Here is a 23,424-nt window from a genome sequence, read left to right on the forward strand (position 1 = left end):
ATTGCTATAAAAGATATTGATCAGCGACCAAATTCTCCATCCATCACTTCCAGTTATCATCACATTCTAGGGTTTTTCCTGTGGAATCTTTTCAGTGACAATGGAAGCAAATGCAGAAGATGAAATAATTCTCTCATCCCTCCCAATAGAGAGGGGTTTTGGAACACCCAGTATGTGTCTATTTCAAGAGTTTTGGTGTCCATCAACTCTTGTAAAAGGGCTAAACATTTTTCACAAGCAGTTTGAAGCAAAAGATAGTGATATTTTTGTTGCAAGTTTTCCCAAATCAGGCACTACATGGTTGAAAGCCATTACTTTTGCCATTGTCAATCGCCAAAGCTTGTCCTCCATTGACAACCATCCATTGCTTACTTCCAATCCTCATCAACTTATACCATTTATTGAAATTATGTGTCGTGATGATGCCGATTGGCCAAGTACTGAACCAAGAGTTTTTGGAACTCACACTCCACTCCCTTCCTTGCCCAACTCCATCATGGAATGTAATTGTAAGATTATTTATATCTGTAGGAACCCTTTTGACATTTTTGTTTCAGCATGGATTTTCTTTGATAACATTAAGCAAGAGTCTTTGACCCCATTGAAAATTGAGGAAGCTTTTGAAATGTATTGTGATGGGATAATTGAGTTTGGTCCATGGTGGAGTCATATGTTAGGTTATTGGAAGGAGAGCTTAGCGAAACCAGATAAGGTTTTGTTCTTGAAGTATGAAGATCTTAAAGATGATGCCAATTTTCAAGTCAAAAGAATTGCAGAATTTTTGGGTTTTCCTTTCATCCAAGAGGAAGAAAACAACCAAGTGATCGAAAGCATAATCAAGTTATGTAGCTTTGAGAAGATGAAGAACTTGGAAGTCAATAAATCTGGAATAACCGAACTGTGGAGAACAAGCGCTTTTTTCGGAAAGGAGAAACCAGAGATTGGGTAAATTATTTTTCTCCTTCCATGACAGAAAAACTGTCACAAATTATGGAAGAAAATTTTGGTGAATCAGGTTTGTCACTTAAGATTCAGGATAACGTAGGTATTGTTATAAAATTATCATATGTAATTTGACTACTAAATTTTGATAATGTTTTTTTATAATCTTAGATGACATTTTTTAAATGATTTTTTATTTTTTTATTTTTTTATTTTCGATATTTTAAAATCACTTAAAAAATAACACATTAAATTGTATGAGAAAATTATCAAAATTTAATAGTCAAAATTGTTCGTAAGTAAATATATATGTGGCTACGGAAAAAAGTATGTACTGTATTGAGCGACAATTATGTGTTGTCACTTTCTTATCGTTCTTTTCGAAATAAAGAGATTTTACATGTCGTAAACCCTTGTCACTATTGCTGTTACCTTTCTTGTGTGACGGTTGAATATGTGCTCATGCTTCACCTTTATTTTATGGCAAAGAGTGTTTTATAACTATATTCAAATTCAAATTATATTGAGAAGAGTACAAACAGCAAGGGAGTAGAAACAACTAAAGTTTTTATGAGTTCTAATTAGTTTAACAAACAATCAATAAATATTTTCTATTTTATATACCAAAAATTGTTAAATTCATGACATGGCTTTACCAAATATATATTTATGGTTATTTTTAAAGATAAACTAACATAAAAATAGTCATTTACGTCACCTAATCTACATTAGTAAAAAATTTCAAGTAAAAATAACCCAATGACATTTTTATTAATGAGTGAAACAGATTTATGTTGGACTTTTTATCAATGACATTTTTATATTTATACTTATACTTTTATTTTGAATATATCAAATAACACCGGCGACTACATTCAAAAGAACAACACATAATTTTTTTTTAATTAATTTTTTAAGATTGAATAGACAATATATGCAACTGTACAAGTATCCAAAATTTATTTTAAACGTGAAATGAATTTTATTTGGTTAAAAAGAGTTGAAATTTTAGAATTTACAAACAAATATTTATATTAAAAAAGTTGTCGGTTAGGTAATTTTCTTAACCAAATTTCCACATCCAATAATTTCATTTGTGGGGTGCAGAGGAGTCAATGGATTAAAGTCGAAAGCCTATTTTTGGAAAGCTTTGAAAGATTTGGCCACCGACGGAACTTAGCGTTGTCAAAGGGGCGTGGTCCCCCACATTTTTTATATTTATATAATTTCATATAAATTTTTTAAAATTTAATATTTTAATATATATTATATATTATATTCTAATAAATAGTCTTTTTTTCACATTTAATTTTCAATTTATCTTTTAATTTAATTATTTTTTTATTTGATTATTTTTAAACTTAATTATTATAATTGAAAATGAATAATAGTAAAATAAAAATAATTTTATATTTAATTTAATATAATGATAACAATAATTATAATTTTATTATTTTTTATTAGAATAAAAAAAATAAATACAATGTTTTTACTAGTTTATATAAAAATTTTGGAATTATTCTTTTGGTTCCTATTTTCGTTGAAAAATAATAAGTTAGTCATCGAATTTTTTTTAGTTTCAATTTGATTCTGATTTTAAAAAAAATAATGCAATTTTGTCATTTTTTCAATAAATTTCTTGAATCGGACGAATGTTTTTTCATCAAAATTGAAGTTGTAAATAAAAATTATTTGTTTTGATGGTGTACATGACATAATCCTAGTATAAATTTTGGTGAAAAATTCTTTTTCCGCTTTAAAAAATTTAAAGAAAAAAATCAAATTGTATTAATTTTTAAAAAATCAAAACTAATTTGAAACTAAAAATATTAGACAATAAACTTGATATTTTTACACGAAAAAATAGATAAAAAAACAATTCAACCAAAATTTGGAAGATCCGCCTGCTGAAGAAATTGTTGGAGGTGCATGGAAGAGCGACCTTACGTGATTTGGCTCAAATCCTGCCACACAGCCAAATCCAAATATAAAAGGCTCATGTGTTCTTCTTTCATTTTTATTATAAAAAATAGAAAATAAACCAAGGACTTCTTCCTGTACCTCATGTTTTTCTTTCCTATTTTACCCCCAAATAAAGTTGTGCACTAGAATAGACACTCGAGTTTGATGATCTCAGATCCAGAAGTATGTATCGAATTATCAATATAGAAACATCAGTTTCGAAAAAAAAATAATTTTTTGATTATTAAATTTTGACAATTTTCTCTTATAACTTTAGATGACCACTTTTTAAATGATTTACTAGTTTTTTATTTTCTTATTCTCAATATTTCAACATCATTTAAAAAATGACACTTCATATCGTAAAAGAAAGTTGCTGAAATTTAGTAATTAAAATATGATTATTCTTTCGAAAATTAACCCCAAATTGTGATAAAACTGTTGTTTATACTAATTTGGCCAATTATTGAGTCACATGCTAACTGGTATTAATATATTGTCATAACATGTCTGCCATTGATAACATTTGTCAAAACCATCATAATTTCTTCAACCTTCATGCTACAGATAGTGCTATAATAGGAAAGTTTTGTGCTATCTGCGTGTATATGCCGGAATTGATTTCAACTGATGTATAATGTCTCCAACTCATATTGCTATAAAAGATATCGCTTAGCGAACAAATTCTCATCCAACACTTCCACTCATTATCACATTCTACCAAACCAATATCCTCACTAAAAATTTTCAAATTTTCTAGGGTTTTCTCTTCCCTGTTGAATCTTTTCAACATGGAAGGGCCACAAGAAAATGCAGAAGATGAACTAATTCTCTCATCCCTCCCCAGAGAGATGGGTTGGGCAATCCCTGATCTCTATCTATTCCAACAATTTTGGTGCCCTTCAATTCTTATAAAAGAGGTTAACATTTTTCAAAAGCAGTTTGAAGCAAAAGACAGTGATATTTTTGTTGCTAGTTTTCCAAAATCAGGCACTACTTGGTTGAAAGCCATTACTTTTGCCATTGTTAATCGCCAATGCTTCTCTTCCATTCATAACCATCCATTGCTTACTTCAAATCCTCATCAACTTGTTCCTGCTGTTGAATTTATGTATCGTGGTGATATCCATTGCCCAACTACTGAACCAAGAGTTTTTGGAACTCACACTCCATTCCCTTCTTTGCCAAACTCCATCATTGAATCTAAGTGTAAGATAATTTATATTTGTAGGAACCCTTTTGACATTTTTGTTTCAGCATGGACTTTCTTCGATAAAATTAAGCTAGAGCCTTTATCCACATTGAAAATTGAGGAAGCTTTTGAAAAGTATTGCAATGGGATAATTGAGTTTGGTCCATGGTGGAGTCATATGGTAGGTTATTGGAAGGAGAGCTTAGCCAAACCAAATAAGGTTTTGTTCTTGAAGTATGAAGATCTTAAAGATGATGCCAATTTTCAAGTCAAAAAAATTGCAGATTTTTTGGGTTTTCCTTTCACTCAAGAGGAAGAAAACAACCAAGTGATCGAAAGCATAATCAAGCTATGCAGCTTTGAGAAGATGAAGAACTCGGAAGTGAATAAATCTGGAATAATTTACCAATTTCTGGAGAAAAAGTACTTTTTTCGGAAAGGAGAAACCAGAGATTGGGTAAACTATTTTTCTCCTTCCATGACAGAAAAACTGTGTAAAATTATCGAAGAAAAATTTGGTGGATCAGGTCTGTCATTTATGATTTAGAATAATGCATTGTTGTAATATTCCTCTAAGTAAATAAGTGCCTGCACAAAAAATAAGTGTGCACTGCATTGAGTGACATAAATATATTGTCACTTTGTTTCTGAAATAAAGAGGTTTGATATGTCGCTGACTACCATTGTTGTTACCTTTCATGTGTTTCTGTTGAATGTTCATGTGTAGTGTGCTCATGCTTTAGTCAATTACCGTGATGCAACATTATTGAAAAATAAAAATTTAACTTTAAAATATTAGTTTGGGTTAAATTGTGTTATCAGAGTTTAATATAATACAAAAGATTATTATTTTTTTAAATAGAAAAATGTAAAATTGTTTTTAATTACTTTTAATAAATAAATAAATATTTTTGTCAGTGTCTGTTGGCCTATCCAACGTTAAGTTATTATTCTTTAAAAAAATTTAAAGAAATTTAAAATTATTTTAATATTAGTTGGATAATAGATATATAAGTTGCACTTCAAATCTTGAGAGAGGTGACGTTAGACTTTTCAACACTCCCTCTCAATATATGAGGATTCTAGTGAGCCTCTAAATGTCTGTCGAACCAGGCAACTTAGACATGTTAGTAGGTAATTACCAAATGAGTTGTACATATTAGGATTTTTTTTCACAACACCATTTCTCTAAAATAAAATAGAAAAATATTATTATCTGAAAAAATTGAAAGTCGTTATTATACCTAACAGTTTTTTCAAATTGAATGTCGTAACCATATTTGAAATTTTTGTGTAGGAGTCGTCATCCACGATGACGACTTCATCTTTTTTAATTTTGTGAAGGAGTTGTCCTCATGTCATACGACTTCGTTATAAAAGTAGTGTTGGATTTAAGGACTTGTTTCCTACAATGTAATTTATTAGTCAATTGTTTTATTTTGTAAAAAATGAGTAAAAATGACCTATTTTTGTAAAAAAACCACGTTTTAGTACCATGTTATATTTAAGCTTAGAACACAACATCTACTAAAATACTTTGATTTACATCAACTAAAAAATTGTCTCATTAACATTGTTAAAAAAGTATTAGCTGACATCAATCGAAAAATAATCCTAATAATGTTGGTCGGGAAAATTTTGATTATTGATGGAGAAAATAGTTTGACCACATTCTAATCTACATTAGTAATAAATGATCTTGAAGTTGACTGTTCTGATTCCGATCCAAGTTCGTCCGGCAGCCATCGTTAGGAACAACCACCACGTTCCTGAGGTATTGTCCGCTTTGGAGCTAGTTCTGTCACGGTTTTGATAATTAAAATGTACTTTAGAGGGTGGATGGAGGTAGGAGTATTTAAACTTCGCTTGACCTCGACTCCTAAGCGATGTGGAATTTATTGGGTGTACCGGAACACTAAAAAAAACCTTAACTAATATTAGTTGTTAGAGATTTTTTCTTGTATGGAATCTAGCTATCCTGTAAGATATGGTATGTCTATGGTCCCTTATTCTAGATGTACACATAATTCTTGAATGATCCAACGAGAGTAAGGTATCTGCAAACATTTGATTTGTTCTAAGTAATCCAATAATGTGAATATGTATCAAGACTTTGAGCACCCCCTATGAATTCATCAAAAGAAAAACATACATGTAACTCTGTTACGAGTGTGAAGTACATACAAAATAAATCATTGGAATAATCTTCTTGACCTGCACAAATCTCATTAGTTTAACTAGATGTAAACTTTACCTGCCAACCTAGTTTTGCAACCTTGACTTAAGAATAAAATCTTCTCTAAAAATGACATAAAAGTTTATTCAAGAAGTTTTGCTAGTAGTTAGAAATCCTTGTCTTTTACATAATATATAAATTGGTGTGAATTCACTTACAAATTTTTATTTTTCAGATAAAATTTGAAATTTTTTAATACCAAATAATCAAATTAATTTAAAAAATTTAATTTTTATCAAAACAAAATATTTTATTATAGAAATTTAATTTTGTTTTACAAAAATAAATTATTTTTTGGCATGAAAGATCCTACCCAAGGCATTACTGAAAAGTTATTTCTTAGGGATGTCAATATGGGCCTGATCCATCGGGCCGGCCCGCAAGCCCGTGAAAAAAACGCAGGGCGGGCCAGGGTAGTGAATCTGCAGGCTCGCAACAGCTCGGCCCACAGCCCGCACGGGCCGGCCCGCAAGCCCGCATAAAAAAAAACTTGCACTTGTGTATATTAGTTATATTTTTTATAGACTTTTGCATTAACGTTCTAAATTCTTGTATAACTGGAAAAGACAAGTATTATGTATTTTTTAATATGCTAAAATTTAAAGAATATATTGTGTATATCATAGTATGAATATGATAAAAATGTTGAATTATCAATTTATCATTAACTCCCCAAAGTCTTTACTTAATTTTGTGAACTTTTTAAAATTTCCTAATTTTTAAACATTGAAAGTTTTATCATAAGAATTAAAAAAAATTAAAAAAAAGGATAGTCCGTAGGCCCGCGAACCAAATGATGTGCGGAGCGGGCCAATAATTGCAGCCTGCATAAATTGTGCGGAACAGAACATGTCAGTCCACGATATGCGAGCCTTATGTGGATCGTGTCTAAACAGGTCAGACCAACCCACATTGTCATCCTTTTTATAAATGAAAGAGCTTATCCTATGTTAAACTTTTGTCAATGAGTCAACATACAAAACCAATTTAAAAAATGAGATTAAATTTTGCATGTAGTAGTAATTTAATTGTCAGTTTCTGAAAATGAAGAGTAAAGTTTTCCTATAAAACCAAGAACATAAACTCATAATTACAATTTTAGGATTTAATTTAGTATATATATATATATATATATATATATATATATATATATATATATATATATATATATATATATATTATCTTGTGAATATATATAATATATTCAGGCCTGTTTCATTTTCGAACCTGACGAAAAGAAAATAAGGCTTAAACCTGAATAAAAAATGAAAGTTATTTCCCTCTTCTTTATTTAATTTTAATTATATATTATACTGTCAAGTTAATGAATAAGTCCTTCAACTTTTTAAAAAGTAAAAGAAAAAAAAAATTCATCGCACCAAAACTAAAGGTATAGCTGCCGATTTTAATCATCACAAAATAATTAGAGAAGCTAAATAGAGAATTAAAGTCAACAACTTAAAAATATAAGGATCAATATAAAGTTTGACCTAAAGTTAAATATAAACAAAAAAAACAAAAACACCTTTTTCTATCATAAAATGAACATATATTTGTGTAACATGCCAGCCACTCCATTCAACTTCGATATGCAACTAAAAGGATAGTGCCTTGCACGTAAACCGCGTTAAGCTCAACCCAACCTCAACTCCTACATACATATATTTATATACATATATACATATAATATTATAATATATATATATATATATATATATATATATATATATATATATAAATAAGCTACACGTTATATTTATATATTACACAAGTCATATACTGTTCAAAAAAATACATATATATTACAATTTGCAGCAAACTTCAACTCGTGTATATATATATACACACACTTTCACAAACCTGTTACTATTATCATCGTAACACAAATCAGCAAAAAGTAGTTATAGCATTAACCATGTCTTCCTTCAAATCTTATGGCAAAGTTGATGAATCAGAGCAAGCCATGCTCGAAGTTCGGCGAAAAAGCCGAAAGAGAATCACCATCATAGCGTTGTCCACAATAGTCCTGATTGGAGTTGTGTTTGCTGCAGTGTTTGGAACAGTTGCTCATAACAACAACAACAACTCGAATGATGGTGAAAGCAATGTTGCTTCTGTTTCCAGCTCAGTGAAGGCTGTTTGTGATGTGACACTCTACAAGGATGCCTGCTACAGCAGCCTTGGTTCTGTTGCACAGTCGGGTGATGTTCGACCTGAGAATTTGTTCTTGTTGTCTATTAAGGTGGCCTTAGGTGAGGTTTCTAAGGCTGCTCAGTATTTCTCTGAGAAGGGAGGGTTCAGTGGCTTGAATGTTGATGAAAGGATTAAGAACTGCAAGGATCTTCTGGGTCTTGCAGTTGATCATCTGAATAGCTCTCTGGTTTCTGGGGGGAAGTTTTCTTTGGTTGATGTGTTGGAGGATCTCAGAACTTGGTTGAGTGCTGCAGGTGTGTAAGCGTTGATGCTTGTTTAAATTTGCATGTTTCTTGAGTCATCAACTTATATTTTTACTCTTATATTTAACCCTTTTTGCCTGTTTAATTTATTTGAGAAAATATTGTTGTTTTTTTTTTCGGCTCGAGATTTAAAATCAGTATACTATTCTCATTTGCCTCGAGTCTTTTAAAAGTTATATAGGTTTTATGCATAGTCATATTGTATATCATTGAATGATCTAAAGTTACTAATCTCATTTTTATGTAAAAATGTAGAAGAATGCATGTTATATAAATTTATAATATATAAGTTGATGTATATTTCATTTTACAATTGTAGGATTCATTTAGGTTTAAAGTCTATTTTTTATAAGTGTGTGTTAACAAAATTTATCATTTGTTGGGTGTGGTATGACACATTTGGTCAGATGTTATCAGATCATTTATTAATATTCGGTCTCACGCTCAATATACATGTCTTGGTGTGAAGAGAGTGTATTAGAGATTCTATATAACTAAAAATAAGATTAATTTATAATATGTAAGTGGATATGAATTTATTTTCAAACCAGTTTTATAGAATTGACTTTGGTTTAATGTTCACCTCTTAGAACATGCTTGACAATCTGAAAAATTAAAGAGCAAAAGAAGCATCGAAGAGCAGTGTATTCAACAACAAGGGCTTAAAAATAAGATATAAATTTATTCTTCCCTCATAAATTGATTCACCAAAACTTCTACCGAATATTTGAAGATCACTGTTCATCCGTGTGCAACTACTGAAACAGGTACCTACCAGCAAACTTGCATTGATGGATTTGTAGAGGCAGAAAAAGCATTGAAGAGCAGTGTATTCAACAATCTGAAAAATTCAACAGAGTTCACCAGTAACAGTCTTGCCATCGTTACATGGCTTGACAAGGCTGCAAGCACTGTGAATTTGAGGCGCTTGTTGAGTGCTTTGCCACACCAAGATGAAGAACCAAAGTGGCTTCATTCTAAAGATCGAAAGATGCTTCAAGCTGATGATTTGAAGAAGAAAGCTAATATTGTTGTTGCAAAAGATGGCAGCGGAAATTTTAAAACAATCACTTCTGCACTTACACATGTCCCTGAAAAGAGTGACAAGAGGACTGTGATCTATGTGAAGAAGGGGATTTATAATGAAAATGTGAGGGTGGAGAAGACCAAATGGAATGTCATGATCATTGGTGATGGTATGAACGCCACCATTGTATCCGGAAGCCTTAACTTTGTGGATGGCACCCCAACATTTTCATCAGCAACATTTGGTATGTAACACTTTCTATTAAGTAGAGTACCTTAAACACGATTTTAGATACTAAAAGGAAGTTTTTCTAAACTAGTATCAATTCTATTCATTTTTATTTTTGAAAATACCATGCTTTATATATAAACAAGTTTTATGTTTGGTGGAGAGCCTAACTCAACCCTCTTCTCTTAATTGAGTCAAATTATGTCATGTGATGTATACAAATTGTTGAAGATGTTAAGTAGATTAGAGATAAGATATATTTACAGTATATAAATAGATGCAAACTTTAAATTAAAAACTAGTTTTGTACGTTTGAGTTAGGTTTAATGTTCAATTCTTAAGATAGTATCAGACCTATCTCAAGCCTATCCTATTGAAATTTATTATTTGTTGGGTCTATCGAACCAGCCGCTATTAGACCACAATTAATGTCTAGTCATACACTCGAGATGTATATGCCTCATTGTGAGAGTATGATAGAGATTCCACGTCGACTAGAAAAAAGGTCAGATTTTTCGTATATAAATGAGTACAAATTTTACTTTATAAGTTGATTTTATAAGGTTAAGTAAGGTTTAATGTAAATTTCTCAAGATAAATTATCTCATTTATTAATGAGGTTTTTTTTATTTTTTAAGATTATAAATGCATCATGTACTCTTAGTCTCTGATAAGGGACTATAAGGTCACTGTTTAAAACTGAATGAAGTTTAAAGATAGACAAAAAATTTTACATTTTTGGGAAGAGAGGTATATCTAAGCCTTCTGATTGCATTTATATTGATTTTTAACACTTTTGTATGTGGTAACGTACTTCATTTCTTTTCTTTGGTGCAATTTAGCTGTGTTTGGGAAGAATTTCATTGCTAGGGACATGGGATTTCGCAACACAGCTGGTCCAGAGAAGCACCAGGCAGTGGCACTGATGAACACTGCAGATCAAGCAGTTTACTACAGGTGTCAAATTGATGCATTTCAGGACAGTCTCTACGCTCATTCCAACCGCCAATTCTACAGAGAATGCAACATTTATGGCACAGTTGATTTCATTTTTGGTAATTCAGCAGTTGTGCTGCAAAACTGCAACATTTTTCCAAGGGTGCCTATGCAGGGTCAGCAGAACACCATAACAGCACAGGGCAAAACTGATCCCAACATGAACACAGGAATTTCAATTCAAAATTGCAGCATTTCACCCTTTGGGGACCTAAGTTCTGTGCAGACTTACCTTGGAAGACCCTGGAAGAACTATTCAACCACAGTGTTTATGCAATCCACATTGGGGAGTTTCATCAATCCAAATGGATGGTTACCATGGGTAGGAAACTCAGCACCAGATACCATATTTTATGCAGAATTTCAGAATGTTGGACCTGGAGCTTCAACAAAAAATAGGGTGAAGTGGAAGGGTTTGAAAACCATTACACTTAAACAAGCTACAAAGTTTACTGTCAAGACTTTTATTTCAGGGGACAAATGGATTCCAGCTTCGGGTGCCACCTTTAAATCTTCTCTGTGATCACTTTGATACACATATGTAATACAATATATGATGCAAATTCTGTCTGTAACATTTTCAAATTTCCCATTTTTTTTTCTTTGTATTATTGATTTGATTCTATATACAGATTAACTCAATTTGAGGCTTCTTCCGAAGATCTTGGAACCTACTAGAGGCATTACGCCTCTTATGAGTACTCATTTGATATTATGTTTACTTCAATATCTTTATTTTTCTTTGTATTATCCTCTGAAGAATCAACAGTTGTAACTTCATCTCAAGATAAAAAATTTTGAATTTGATCCAAACATTCAACAGATGACACTCATCCTTTTTGTAAGCTCTTTCAAGACATAAAAATGATGATACAAATACATCACATTCTAATTAACCAATAGTGAATCAAATTTATTGTTACTCCATACAATTGAATTGATCACTAACCTAATCTAGAGCCCTTCAGAGTAGGGTATATCGGTATCCGGAAGCCATGTATTACCCAAGGTAAAGTTATACACAGTAAAGTTCCAAGCTTGTGTAGGGCTCAGTATATTGTAACCATTCCATTGTACCCTTTTGCTTGTATCAGAACCTGGTCCAGAGTTATTGAACTCACCATAAAAGAGGGTGTCTAATCCATTTGTTCCATTCCATTCTAGCCATCCAACGGATTGAATCAGTTCTCCAATATATGACTGCATGTATACTGTTCTTGAGTACAGTTTCCATGGCCTGCCCAAGTAGTTTTCAGTTGAGTTCAAGTCTGCAGCCAAGTCAGGTGCAGCCTCAATCTTGCAATTCTGGATTGAAATTCCAGTGTTTTGATTGGGGTCTGTTCTCCCTTGTGCTGTGACAGCATTCTTCTGCTTTGGCAATGGTTTTCTGGCATAGATGTTGCAGCTCTGGAACACCACAGCAGCATTTCCAAAAATGAAATCCACAGTGCCATAAATGTCACATTCTCTGTAGAATTGTCTCAGAGAGTGGACATAGAGAGTGTCTTGATATCCTTCAAAGCTGCAATGGTAGAATGTGGACAGGTCTGCATTGTTCCTCACAGCCACTGCTTGGTGCTTCTCAGGGCCAGCAGTGTTTCTGAATGTAACATCCACAGCAACGAATCTTTCTCCAGAAACAGCTGCATTGAACATACAAAAAGTTGAATCTCATCAACTTCATCGAAGAACAGTCGAATTTGAATTCTCTGATGAGATTTTAACAATCCAAAATATTATTATAATTTACTTACCAAAGGTTGAAGAATTGAAAGTGGTCCAACCATCTACAACACTGTGGTTTCCTGTGATACAAGTCTTGTTGATACCATCACCAATAAGCAAGATATTCTTCTTTTTAGAGGGAACAGTGACATATTCCTCATAGGATCCTTCTTTTGCATAGATAAGGAAATAGCCATCTTCTGGCCTTAAGTTATCTGGTGCAGCAGCAATAGCCTCTCCAATGGAGGTGAAGTTGTCTGTGCCATTAAGGTTCACAATCACAAACTCCTTAAGCAGAATTCCCTTGCTCTCACTTTCTTTAAGAATCCTTTCACTTCTAGTGCTGCAATTGGATGGTGCTTCGCAACTGTGCTTTGTGTGAAGAAGCTGCGCCAAGTAATGTTTCAACTTTTGTTTTTCAGTTAACAATTTAGCATTTACATATATAGAATACAAGAAGACTTATCTATTGACATATTTAAAATCATACAATATCAAAGCTAAGGAAACAGAAAATACAATTATATCAAACACTTTCCACCAATAAGAAACAACCAAAGACTTCAACACTACAATTAATACTACAAAGGTATACAAAATGGCATGTGGTGCATGAAAAGACGCTAGTTTGGGGGTAATTATGAGTTACACGTGCATGGTTTGTTTTTTATTCGTAAAACATGCAAAGAACCCACGTGGCAAAATCATCGGGCTATTACACATAGTTTAAACTTTAAAACCAACCTACGTTGACCTGAACTAACCAATCCTTGGATCTGGTTGACTTCATTTTTATTTATTTTTTATATGTGAACTGTGAAAGAATTATTTTTGTAATATTTTTTTCCATCATAACGTCATCTTATTTTGTATTGTTCTAAAAATGTTTTGTGAAAATATATGATGTTGAAATAGCATAATCAAACCCGTATTTTGGAGGACGGTACTCACAAGTTTCTAATTTTATTGTGTGACCAGCTTTCGACACAGCCATGAGGCCACAAAGAATGCTGTTTTATTTAAGCAATGTTTTAGTTTATTAAAATCTATGTGCTTGAGCAAATATATGTAAGAAATTATAGGGTGGAATTGTGTGCAAATGATCCAAATTCAAAATGGATTTCAATATATGTTATATTTACATAAGAAATGTTCGCCTTAAAGTTATATATAGAAAATATTGATAAATATTAATTTAAATATAAAAATATTTATTTTGCATGTCTAAAAGTTGAAAAACTAATTTTTAATTAAACTTTTGAAATACGTTATTAAAAAGTTAAGTTTGACAAAAACAAAACACCCTTCTTATAATAATTGAAAATTCGATAGAAGCATAGAAACCAACAAAAAAAAGTGAATTAAGAATCCAGGTAGAAACTAGTTACCTTAATGAGCTTCTTCAGTGGCTGTCTGACCTTGTTATTCTGGGTGGGAAGACCATGTTTGCGAGTCTTATGCTTCTTCTGATTCTTCTTCAGAGCCTGCGTGACCAACCCAAGAGACACACTATAGAGTTGTGTGACATTGTTGAGAGGCACAGCGAGAGTGTTGACAATGTTGCTCTTGATCAGCACCAACCCATCATAGCAAGTGTAGTGGTTGGTGGCCACAGCACTGAGATATGTTTCGATCTTTTCTACCAACTCTGTGTTGGAGGGGTCTGCAGATTTCAGCTCTTCTGAAACCGACTCCAGGTACCCAACACTTAGCTGGCTCAGCTCACTGCAGTCTTCTAGGGCTGCGATCTCTGCGCTGCTGAGAGAAGAAGATTGGTGCTTTTTGAGGAAATTGGAGAAGACTTTGGCCAGTTTCTTGGCTTGCTTGAGGCTCTGTTTGATGGAGAATTTTCCCAAGTTGTAAGGGTCAGAAGGTGAAGCTCGAATGGATGAGAGAAGGGAACGGCACAGTTTTGGATATAATGTGGCCTTGCATGCTGCAGAGGGTGAAGTTGGTGGAAGAGGTGGTGGAGGAGGAGGAGCAGTTGTTGGAGATGGTGATGGAGACGGAGAAGGAGAAGGAGCATGAGTTGGAGATGGTGATGGAGAAGGAGCATGTTTTGATGGTGATGGAGAAGGAGCATGAGTTGAAGATGGTGATGGAGAAGGAGCATGTTTTGATGGTGATGGAGAAGGAGAATGAGTAGCATGTGTTGGGGATGGTGATGGTGATGCAGTTTGAGCTAAGAGTAATGGAAGAAAGAGGAAGAAGAGGAAAAGAAGGGAGATTGGTGGGGAAAACATGTTGAAGGGTTAAGGTTTTGGTTCTTTGAGGATATACGATGTGGTAATTGGATGGTGTGTTGGAGTTGGAACAATGGGGATTTTTATAGGGTGATGAAGATGAAGTTACTAGGAAGCAAAAAGGGGTGTGAGGAACAATAATTAAGGAAGAGGGTGTCGGTTTGAGCATGCAAAAGGGGCGAAAAATAATGCATGGTAGACGGTGGGAACGTGGCTTTGCATAAAACTGTAATATATATGCATGGCAGTGGAGGAGCTTGATGATTGGTGTTTTTGAATAGATTATGATAAGTGCATGACTTTGAATTGTCAAAGTTGTATAGTAAGTGAGGTCAAACCACCTCTCTTGAGATTCATTCAAGAAAAAACATGTGCGGAGTAAAATAATTTTTAAATTAGAAGAGATGTGAAAGAGAAGTGAAGTAATTCTCTACAAGTAGTGTCAAATAGTGTAGAAAAATAATTCTCTTACTAGTAGATAATTAATGGGATAAAGATATACAGAAAAAATAAAATGATAATATAATAATAATGTAACTGTCACTGTTCTTCAAATTAACTTTTAGTTTCGTAAAAAAAAATTTATTTTACAAGATTTTCTTGTGGTCAGAGTCTAGTTAATCCCAAAGTTTTTTTAAGAAAAAAAAAAAGATAACAAAGGAAATCGGTAAGTACAAAAAGAGAAAATAATTGAAAAAAAAGGGAGTCTTCAACAGAAAGAACATGAGAGAGCTCCGTTTTCCCACCGTTCTTAAGGTTGCAAAGCAAGTCCTTCGGATTCTCCTTGTATTTTTAATTAGTTGCAATTATCTCGATGTTGGAATCTTTAGGAAGATAAACATATTTACTATTAATAAGAAAATATCACTTTCAAAATAAAATTTTAAGTTCAATGTTTATAAGTCTCTATTTAATAAGTTTCACCGGACTATTTTATTTTTAATTAATGCAAAACTTTTCACTCATATCTAATTCATTATTAGTTCACATTTTCACTTATAGCCATGTTAAATATGATTTCATAGACAATCTAGAATAGAAGATAATTTTAGTCTAAGAGCAAGTGAAACATGTTAATCTTGACACAAACAAATTGAAAGTGACGCTTAAAAAATCAGACCACTACTAAAAAAAACTCATATTTCCAGCCAAATTTGTTTTGAATTTTTTTTTAAGAAATACTTACAAATTTTTGTTATGAAAAAAAATTGTAAGAAATTGCTACTAATTTTTTTGAAAAATATTTTATATAAAACATTTTTTATAATAAATTTTGTAGGAAATACTTGTAAATTTTATAATTTTATAGAAAATAATTATCAAAAAGAAAATACCTACCAATTAAGATTCTTAGAAAAAATGGCAAAAAAAATATCCTTTTTAAAAAATTTGCAAGAAAAATATCATTTAATATGAGAATTTCTAATAATGGACTAATTCCTTAAATAAGAATTATATTCAACCACAACAAAATCAAATTAAGGTGAACCTCATCCTCATTGTTGCCCAACCTTATTAGTTCTCATAACTCCTACCCTACAAAAGAGCATGTACCTATATAATAGAGCTTCGGAGATTCATGTGCTAAATTTTAGCCTTATTATTCTTTTGCCAAAATTTCCAGCACCCTATAATAACCTACTACCATTGTGATCACTATGATACATGAGTCACTTGGCTTTAAATTCTTTTGTATGTTTTACAGGACAATCAATCCCTCAATTATCGTCATTATCTTTTCTTGGAATCCAACTAGCACACAAGCTACTTTGCAACCATACGCTAAAGAGTTAGGTTATTATATTCCTCTAGGAGTGTCAAAATGGGTCCCAACGGGATGACCTGCTGACCTGCCAAAAAAAAAGTGGTCGGGATACATTTTAACATACGTTAGAGTTTCCCTTTCATCTTTCGTTCATTTGTTCTTCAGGTAGCAACAACCCAAACACAGGCCACACAAAAACCCTTATTCCCTCAAACATAACACACTACGCAATCACAAATTCATAGCCCACACAACCTCAACTCATAAGCCACCACCCCCACACACAACCATGTCACGAGCGACCACCACCTAGCGAGATTGAGAGGATGTTCGTGACCACCACCACGCGAGATTGAGAGGAGGAAAGTGAGGAAAGTGACCACTACCATGCGAGATCCAGAAGAGGCGCACGACCACCACCACAAGAGATCGAGAGGAGTCGCATGATCACCACCACGTGAGATCGAGAGGAGGCGTATGACCACCACTGCGAGAGATCGAGAGGAGGCGCACGACCACCACCATGCGAGATCGAGAGGAGGCACGCGACACCACCATGTGAGATCAAGAGGAGGCGACCAAAGTTACGTGATGCGAAAGAGAGGAAGATAAGGAAAGCAGTCTCCACAACGACAAGGTGACCCACAGGTGGCTTTGATTGAAATTTCTGGTTGTCTTAAATGTTACAGATAGGTATTTTTGGTTGGATTGGGAATTTTGCAAGTTCCAATTTTTATGGTTTGAACTGGATTCTCATTGTAGAGATGAAGATAATGATGATTAAGAAGAATAAAACAATGAATGTATTATGATGAGGATGGATTGTAATGTTGGCACAAGCAAGCTTGGTGCAAAGATTTGATAAAGCAAAGTGCATGAAGATCTCATGTGTTTGATGAAGATTGATGAAGATCCACTTGAAGATCATGTTTCTATAGTGCTAAATTTGTAAATGATGTGTTAAATGTAATGGTTACATGTTATATCATGTTGGTAGGCTATATGACATAGGTTAGATGTCTTGTTAGTCTTAGTGTGTCATTTATAATATGTTAAACTGGGTTTTAACACGTTAAAAAGCTTGTTGTATATAGTTTCTGGTATAAATGTATTCAATCAGTTGAACTATTTTTTCAATCGACTGATTTCACTTAAGTCAAGTGAAATAAATAGATTGTACAGAAAATTCAACTGATTGATTTCACTTAAGACCAGACTATATAAGTTGTGTTTTCAAGAGCAAAGGCATGATTCTGAGTTTTTTAGCGCAAAAATCTGTAATTCATCACTGAAAACTCTCTTTCTCTAAATTACATAGCTACAAGGTGAAGATTGAAAATCTTGGTTGATCTTGGAGGCATTTTGGCTTAGGAATAGCATGAAGAACTCGTGTATGGTTGGCTAGGAAGAGCCACCATCAAGTTTTGTAGTTCTTGTGTCTTTGCTTGTTTACAAGGGGATTTGGGAGCTAATCATCGAGGGATTAATAATTCATAATCTTTATCGATGTTGATAAATGAGATTGATATAATTATGCTATTATTGAATTTTATAAGGTTGGTGAAGTTTGATCTTAATACATTAAAAGAAAATAAATATTTAGCATCAATCAAAAGTTAGTACAAATAAGCAAAACTCAACACTAAATAGTCATTAGCATCGGATTTGTGTCTATGTGTGTGTGGCTCTAAAATCATGAATGTTATAATCTATTAGCATAGGCTTTTGAAGAAAGACAGTAAATAGTTATTAGCATCAAATCTGTGTTATACACATGTGCATCTCTAAAATCATGGACCCTAATTCGTTAACATCAACTTTTGAAGTCCAACTTTAAGAAGTGTTAACTAAGGAAAAGCTAATTCATAATTAATTCTTAAATTAAGTTTTTAACTAAAGCAACTCAGTGTCAACCAAACCAATACTAATGTGTCTTTATTTTATAATTTAGCTAATTTAGCATCCACTTAGCTAAAACTAAAAATATATTCATAATAATAGTTTAATTTGTGTCAATTTGGCTCACACTAATGAAAATAACTTAAAAAAAAATCTCATACAACATCCCTATGTTCAAAAAAACTAAATTGTAAATGAAAAAAAGATGAAAAAAGAATTATAGTAGATGAAGGAGACGAAAATGGATGAAGGAGATAAGTATGAATGGATGGGATGAGAAAAAGAATGTATGTGGATGAAGGAGATGAGAAAAAAAAAGTATATGAACGATATGTGTGTGGATGAAAGAGTTGTGTGCGAATCAAAAAGATAAGTTTGAATAAATGAGTTGAATATAGGTTAAATAGATAAATGTGAAGAGATTTATGAATATGAATGAACAAGACGAGGGTGATGAGATTTAAAGATAACAAATCTCCTTACTCACAATTTTTCTCTCTCACTATCCATATAAATCTCATCACACTCATCTTCTCAATTCATATTCATAAATCTCCTCACATTCATTTCTTTTATTCACACTCATCTCCTTCACCCACATTTATCCACAATCATCTTTTTTTCTCTACACAAATCTCCTTCATCTACATTTTTCTCCTCATCTTCTTCATTTATACTCATCTCTTCCATTAACATTATTCTCCTTCATTCACTATAATTTTTTCTACTTTTTTCATTTATATTTATTGAAGAAAATATTTCTTTAAGTTATTCTCAATAGCGTCAACCAAACTTGTTTGTGTAAATTAAACTAATATTAAAAATAGATGTTATTTAGTGTCGACTTAAATAAATTTTAAAATAAAACTGTTTTAACATTGACTAAGCCGATGCTAAACTGCTTTAATTTAGAGTACGTCTTTAAAAGTCGATTCAATAAATTAATATTTATAATTATAAAGTCACACTCGTGCAATGTAAATACGACACTAATAACTATTTACCGTTGCCTTTTATTTATTAGTGTTAGCTTTTACACACATTTTGCAAAAGAAGTATATATATATATATATATAACAAAACAAAAATTCAGGATAAGTAGACACATGTACAACACAAGGACAACCTACGAATCAAAGTTTGTGAACCAAAATGCTAAACGATGCCTGCATTATGCATAATGAAACCAGAATGTTGGAACGAAACCTCCTTCTTCTATATTAACACTATCCACCAACAAAGATTCATCTGATAGAGTGAACACAAAGAAACTACTTAGTAAAAATTACATTTGCATTTTAGAATAATTAAATTGAGTTGGAGAAAGATAGTGCAGGGAATGTTAAAAGTTGAAAAAGAAAAGATTAAAAAAAGAGTTTAGAAGTGATTCAATGAGGAAATACTTAATGTTAAAAAAATATTAATTGCATGTCTTCCACAAGATAAAATTATAAAAGAAGTAACAAAAAAAAAAAGTCAATGAATGTTTAAATTTTACTTATTATAATTTAAAAATAAGATAAGAAGTTGACATTGCAACATATATAACATTATGTTCATGAGAGTCTTTATCTTTATGCGTTTTTTTAACATGCATGTAGTTATTTGGTAAACCACATAACCTTTTATAATCAGTTTGCTAAGCAATTTGACAAATTGTAGAAAGGTCGATTTTCTAATATTCAGAAACTGTGTACAACAAGATTATATTAATATTATATATTACAAGTTGTGACAGTTGATAACGTGAAGCAGATGCTAAGATTCAAACTATGTTTCAATAATCTGGATTCCATCACTACAATTTAGCAAAAAAGTGGGTCAAAAGTCAGCTAGATTATAAGTTCCCATGCATTAATCATGTTTAAGGGTAAAAGATATTTGTTTTTATTTTTTCCTTATTTTATAAAAAAGAAAAGTGTATTGTTAATAATATATGAGAATGAACTTGATCTTCAAAAACAAATTGCGGAACTTGAAGAACTATGCTAAAAGGAATAAAATTTTGAAGGCAACCAAAATAAAAATACATTCGATGATCATTAATCGGTGTATTTTTTTTTTTTTATGATTAGCAAACTAAAAAAAATAATATACATTTCTAGCATATATGTTTATTAAAAATTGATGTCTTTTAATTAGGGATGACAAATAAACTCTTCCCGTAAGTATTGTCCAAATTTGTTCCCATTTTAACAGGGGTATCAGAATAGGTATGGAGAATATCCGACTTTTTCAAATAAGTAAAAGGGTGAGGGTGAGGAGGTAGATATTCGTCATGATAATGTTTAATCCTCTTAGTTTAAGTGTTTAATAGCATAAATTTTTCATTTACTACGTAATATAAAAAATTTATCTTATTTTTTCTATTATTATTAATTTTTTCTTCATTTGAAGAACTTTTTTGTTTCGCTAAATCAATTTTCATTATCTCTCAACAATCAACTAAGTTGACATTTGAAAAGTTTTATTAGATCTTTAAGGTATTTTTCATATAATCATATCCTTAATTATACATTTGTTTTCCTTTGTCTGATTTCATTCAATGGACTCTCAAATTATTTCTAAGACACATTTGAAAAATTTATTTTAATATTTTTATTTGTTGTTTATTTTTATCATATAGAATACTAGTTTTATATTTTTTTTATATAATTTTTTTTCTAACTCATCATTATACGTGTAATTTTATCACTATAATTGTATAAATAAATTTTATTTACTATAATATAATAATTTAATGTAATTCTAATGAATCTTTTTTATCACCATCCAACATATATTGAAGTTCAAAAAATGAGTTAAAATTTTAAAACTATTTTATTATTAGTTTAATCTTTGTTCCTTGTGTATTTTTGATCAAGTGATGTGTTATAATTTTTATTAAAGACATTTCATTATCATTTCATTATAATTTAAAGAATTGAAGTAAACAGACATCTAAAATATTTTTAATTGGAATATTTGTTTTTCTTTCATAACTTTTTTTAAATATTTTTATATTTTATCATAATGTTTCATTAACGTTTGCAAGTTTAATAAATATTTTTGTTGTCATGAAATTTTATTTAATATTCTGATTCGAAATATATACAATTATAGTTTCTTTCTAAATATTTCATATTGAAGAAACAACTCTCCTTTTGATATTGAATATTTAATAATAATAATAATAATAATATATTGCTTTTACCGTAACTTTTTATTATTTTATAAAGATTAATTAATTAATATTAAAACAGTATTAATATTGAATATTTAATAATAATAATAATAATAATAATATATTGCTTTTATCATAATTTTTTATTATTTTATATTGATATGGATACAAGTATATATATATATATATATATATATATATATATATATATATATATATATATATATATATATATATATTTATTTATTTATTTATTGTTTGTAGAAAATTAAAATAGAAAGTCTTACAAATATTTGATTAAGTAAAAAAATTATATCGTATTTCTTAGTTTCTTTTAAAAAACCCCCTTAACGAACACTTATAAAAAGAAAGCGAGAGAGTTAATCTTTATAAAAATAAATAAATAAATAAAACCAAATTCGGTGAAGAGGATATTGAATATATTTTATTCAAAAGTAAATATTAATAATTTTTAAAAGCTATATTATTTCTATTTCTGTGCTTCAACCAAACATGGAAGTGGAAGTACACCTCAGTGCATAGGGGTGGCAATGCGGGCCGGCCCGCCCCGTTTAGGCCCGCCCCGCATAAGACCCGCCCCGCCCCGCACATTTTATGCGGGCCGCATATTCTGGCCCGCCCCGCATATACATTGGCCCGCGGGCCTGCGGGCCGGCCCGCTTTTTTTTTTAATTTTTTTATTTATTTTTTTTTTATAATAAAACTTTCAATGTTTAAAAATTGGGAAACTTTAAGAAGTTCACAAAATTAAGTAAAGACTTTGGGGAATTAGATGATAAATTGATAATTCAATATTTTCATCATATTCATACTATGACATACACAATGTATTCTTTAAATTTTAGCACATTAAAAATTACACAATACTTGTCTTTTCCAATTATACAAGAATTTGAAATGTTAATGCAAGAGTCCATAAAAGAAGTAATTAATATATACAAGTGCAAGTTTTTTTTTTTTTTTAAATTTTATGCGGGCTTGCGGGCCGGCCCGCGCGGGCCTATGCGGGCCGAGCTCGCGCGGGCCTGCGGGCTCAATATCCTGGCCCGCCCCGAATTTTTTCTGCGGGCCTGCGGACCGGGCCCGCGGGCCAGGCCCTAATTGCCACCCCTATCAGTGCATATCATTGATAAGTTTTTGTCACACAAAATTAAAATAGTGAAAGTACCTGTTTTAGAATAATATTAAACATGGATATTAAATGTATGTATATGTATTTGAAATTATATATAGGCCAGTGGCCATTAGTGAAGTGAGTAATTCAGAACTATAGTAACATTTGACTTTGGAGTTTTCCAATATCAAAGTAGTACTTTGTATTGCACAAATTCCAATTCACACAACGCGTATGCCAACTAAAAATCATATGCTAAACGTATTTTTGATGGTTAAATCGATGACCTAGTAAACCGGGAAGAAGCTTAGCGTGTAAACCCATGTGCATGAAGCTCGTACCACACATGCGTATGAATAATTCAGTTCCATGGCTTCAAGAGCTCGTAAAAATCTTAATTATGGCATGTTTTCCATCATCTTTCAGTTGCTTAGGTCAATAGTATAATCCAAATG

At 31.6% G+C, this 23,424-nt stretch overlaps 3 protein-coding genes and 1 pseudogene across 3 annotated transcripts; 3 read left to right on the forward strand and 1 right to left on the reverse strand.

Moving 5' to 3' along the window:
* LOC114169175 lies at positions 1 to 1,108 on the forward strand (annotated as a pseudogene).
* Positions 1,109 to 3,613: 2,505 nt separating this feature from the next.
* LOC114170603 (cytosolic sulfotransferase 15-like) lies at positions 3,614 to 4,776 on the forward strand. The gene has a single exon (XM_028056116.1). It carries the CDS (start codon positions 3,696 to 3,698, stop codon positions 4,641 to 4,643), a length of 948 nt encoding a protein of 315 aa, XP_027911917.1. The 5' UTR covers positions 3,614 to 3,695; the 3' UTR covers positions 4,644 to 4,776.
* A 3,431-nt stretch (positions 4,777 to 8,207) lies between these two features.
* Positions 8,208 to 11,699, forward strand: LOC114168767 (putative pectinesterase/pectinesterase inhibitor 24). Its single transcript, XM_028053695.1, has 3 exons — positions 8,208 to 8,779; positions 9,556 to 10,059; positions 10,886 to 11,699. The coding sequence occupies exons 1-3, from the start codon at positions 8,248 to 8,250 to the stop codon at positions 11,560 to 11,562; spliced, it is 1,713 nt and encodes a 570-aa protein (XP_027909496.1). The 5' UTR covers positions 8,208 to 8,247; the 3' UTR covers positions 11,563 to 11,699.
* An 81-nt stretch (positions 11,700 to 11,780) lies between these two features.
* Positions 11,781 to 15,092, reverse strand: LOC114168766 (probable pectinesterase/pectinesterase inhibitor 47). The gene is made up of 3 exons (XM_028053694.1): positions 14,153 to 15,092; positions 12,794 to 13,151; positions 11,781 to 12,682 (listed from the first exon to the last, which is right to left on the reverse strand). Exons 1-3 carry the CDS (start codon positions 15,005 to 15,007, stop codon positions 11,994 to 11,996), a joined length of 1,902 nt encoding a protein of 633 aa, XP_027909495.1. The 5' UTR covers positions 15,008 to 15,092; the 3' UTR covers positions 11,781 to 11,993.
* Between the last annotated feature and the right edge of the window lie 8,332 nt (positions 15,093 to 23,424).

This window comes from Vigna unguiculata, chromosome 11 (assembly GCF_004118075.2).
Source record: "Vigna unguiculata cultivar IT97K-499-35 chromosome 11, ASM411807v1, whole genome shotgun sequence".
Lineage (NCBI taxonomy): Eukaryota > Viridiplantae > Streptophyta > Magnoliopsida > Fabales > Fabaceae > Vigna > Vigna unguiculata.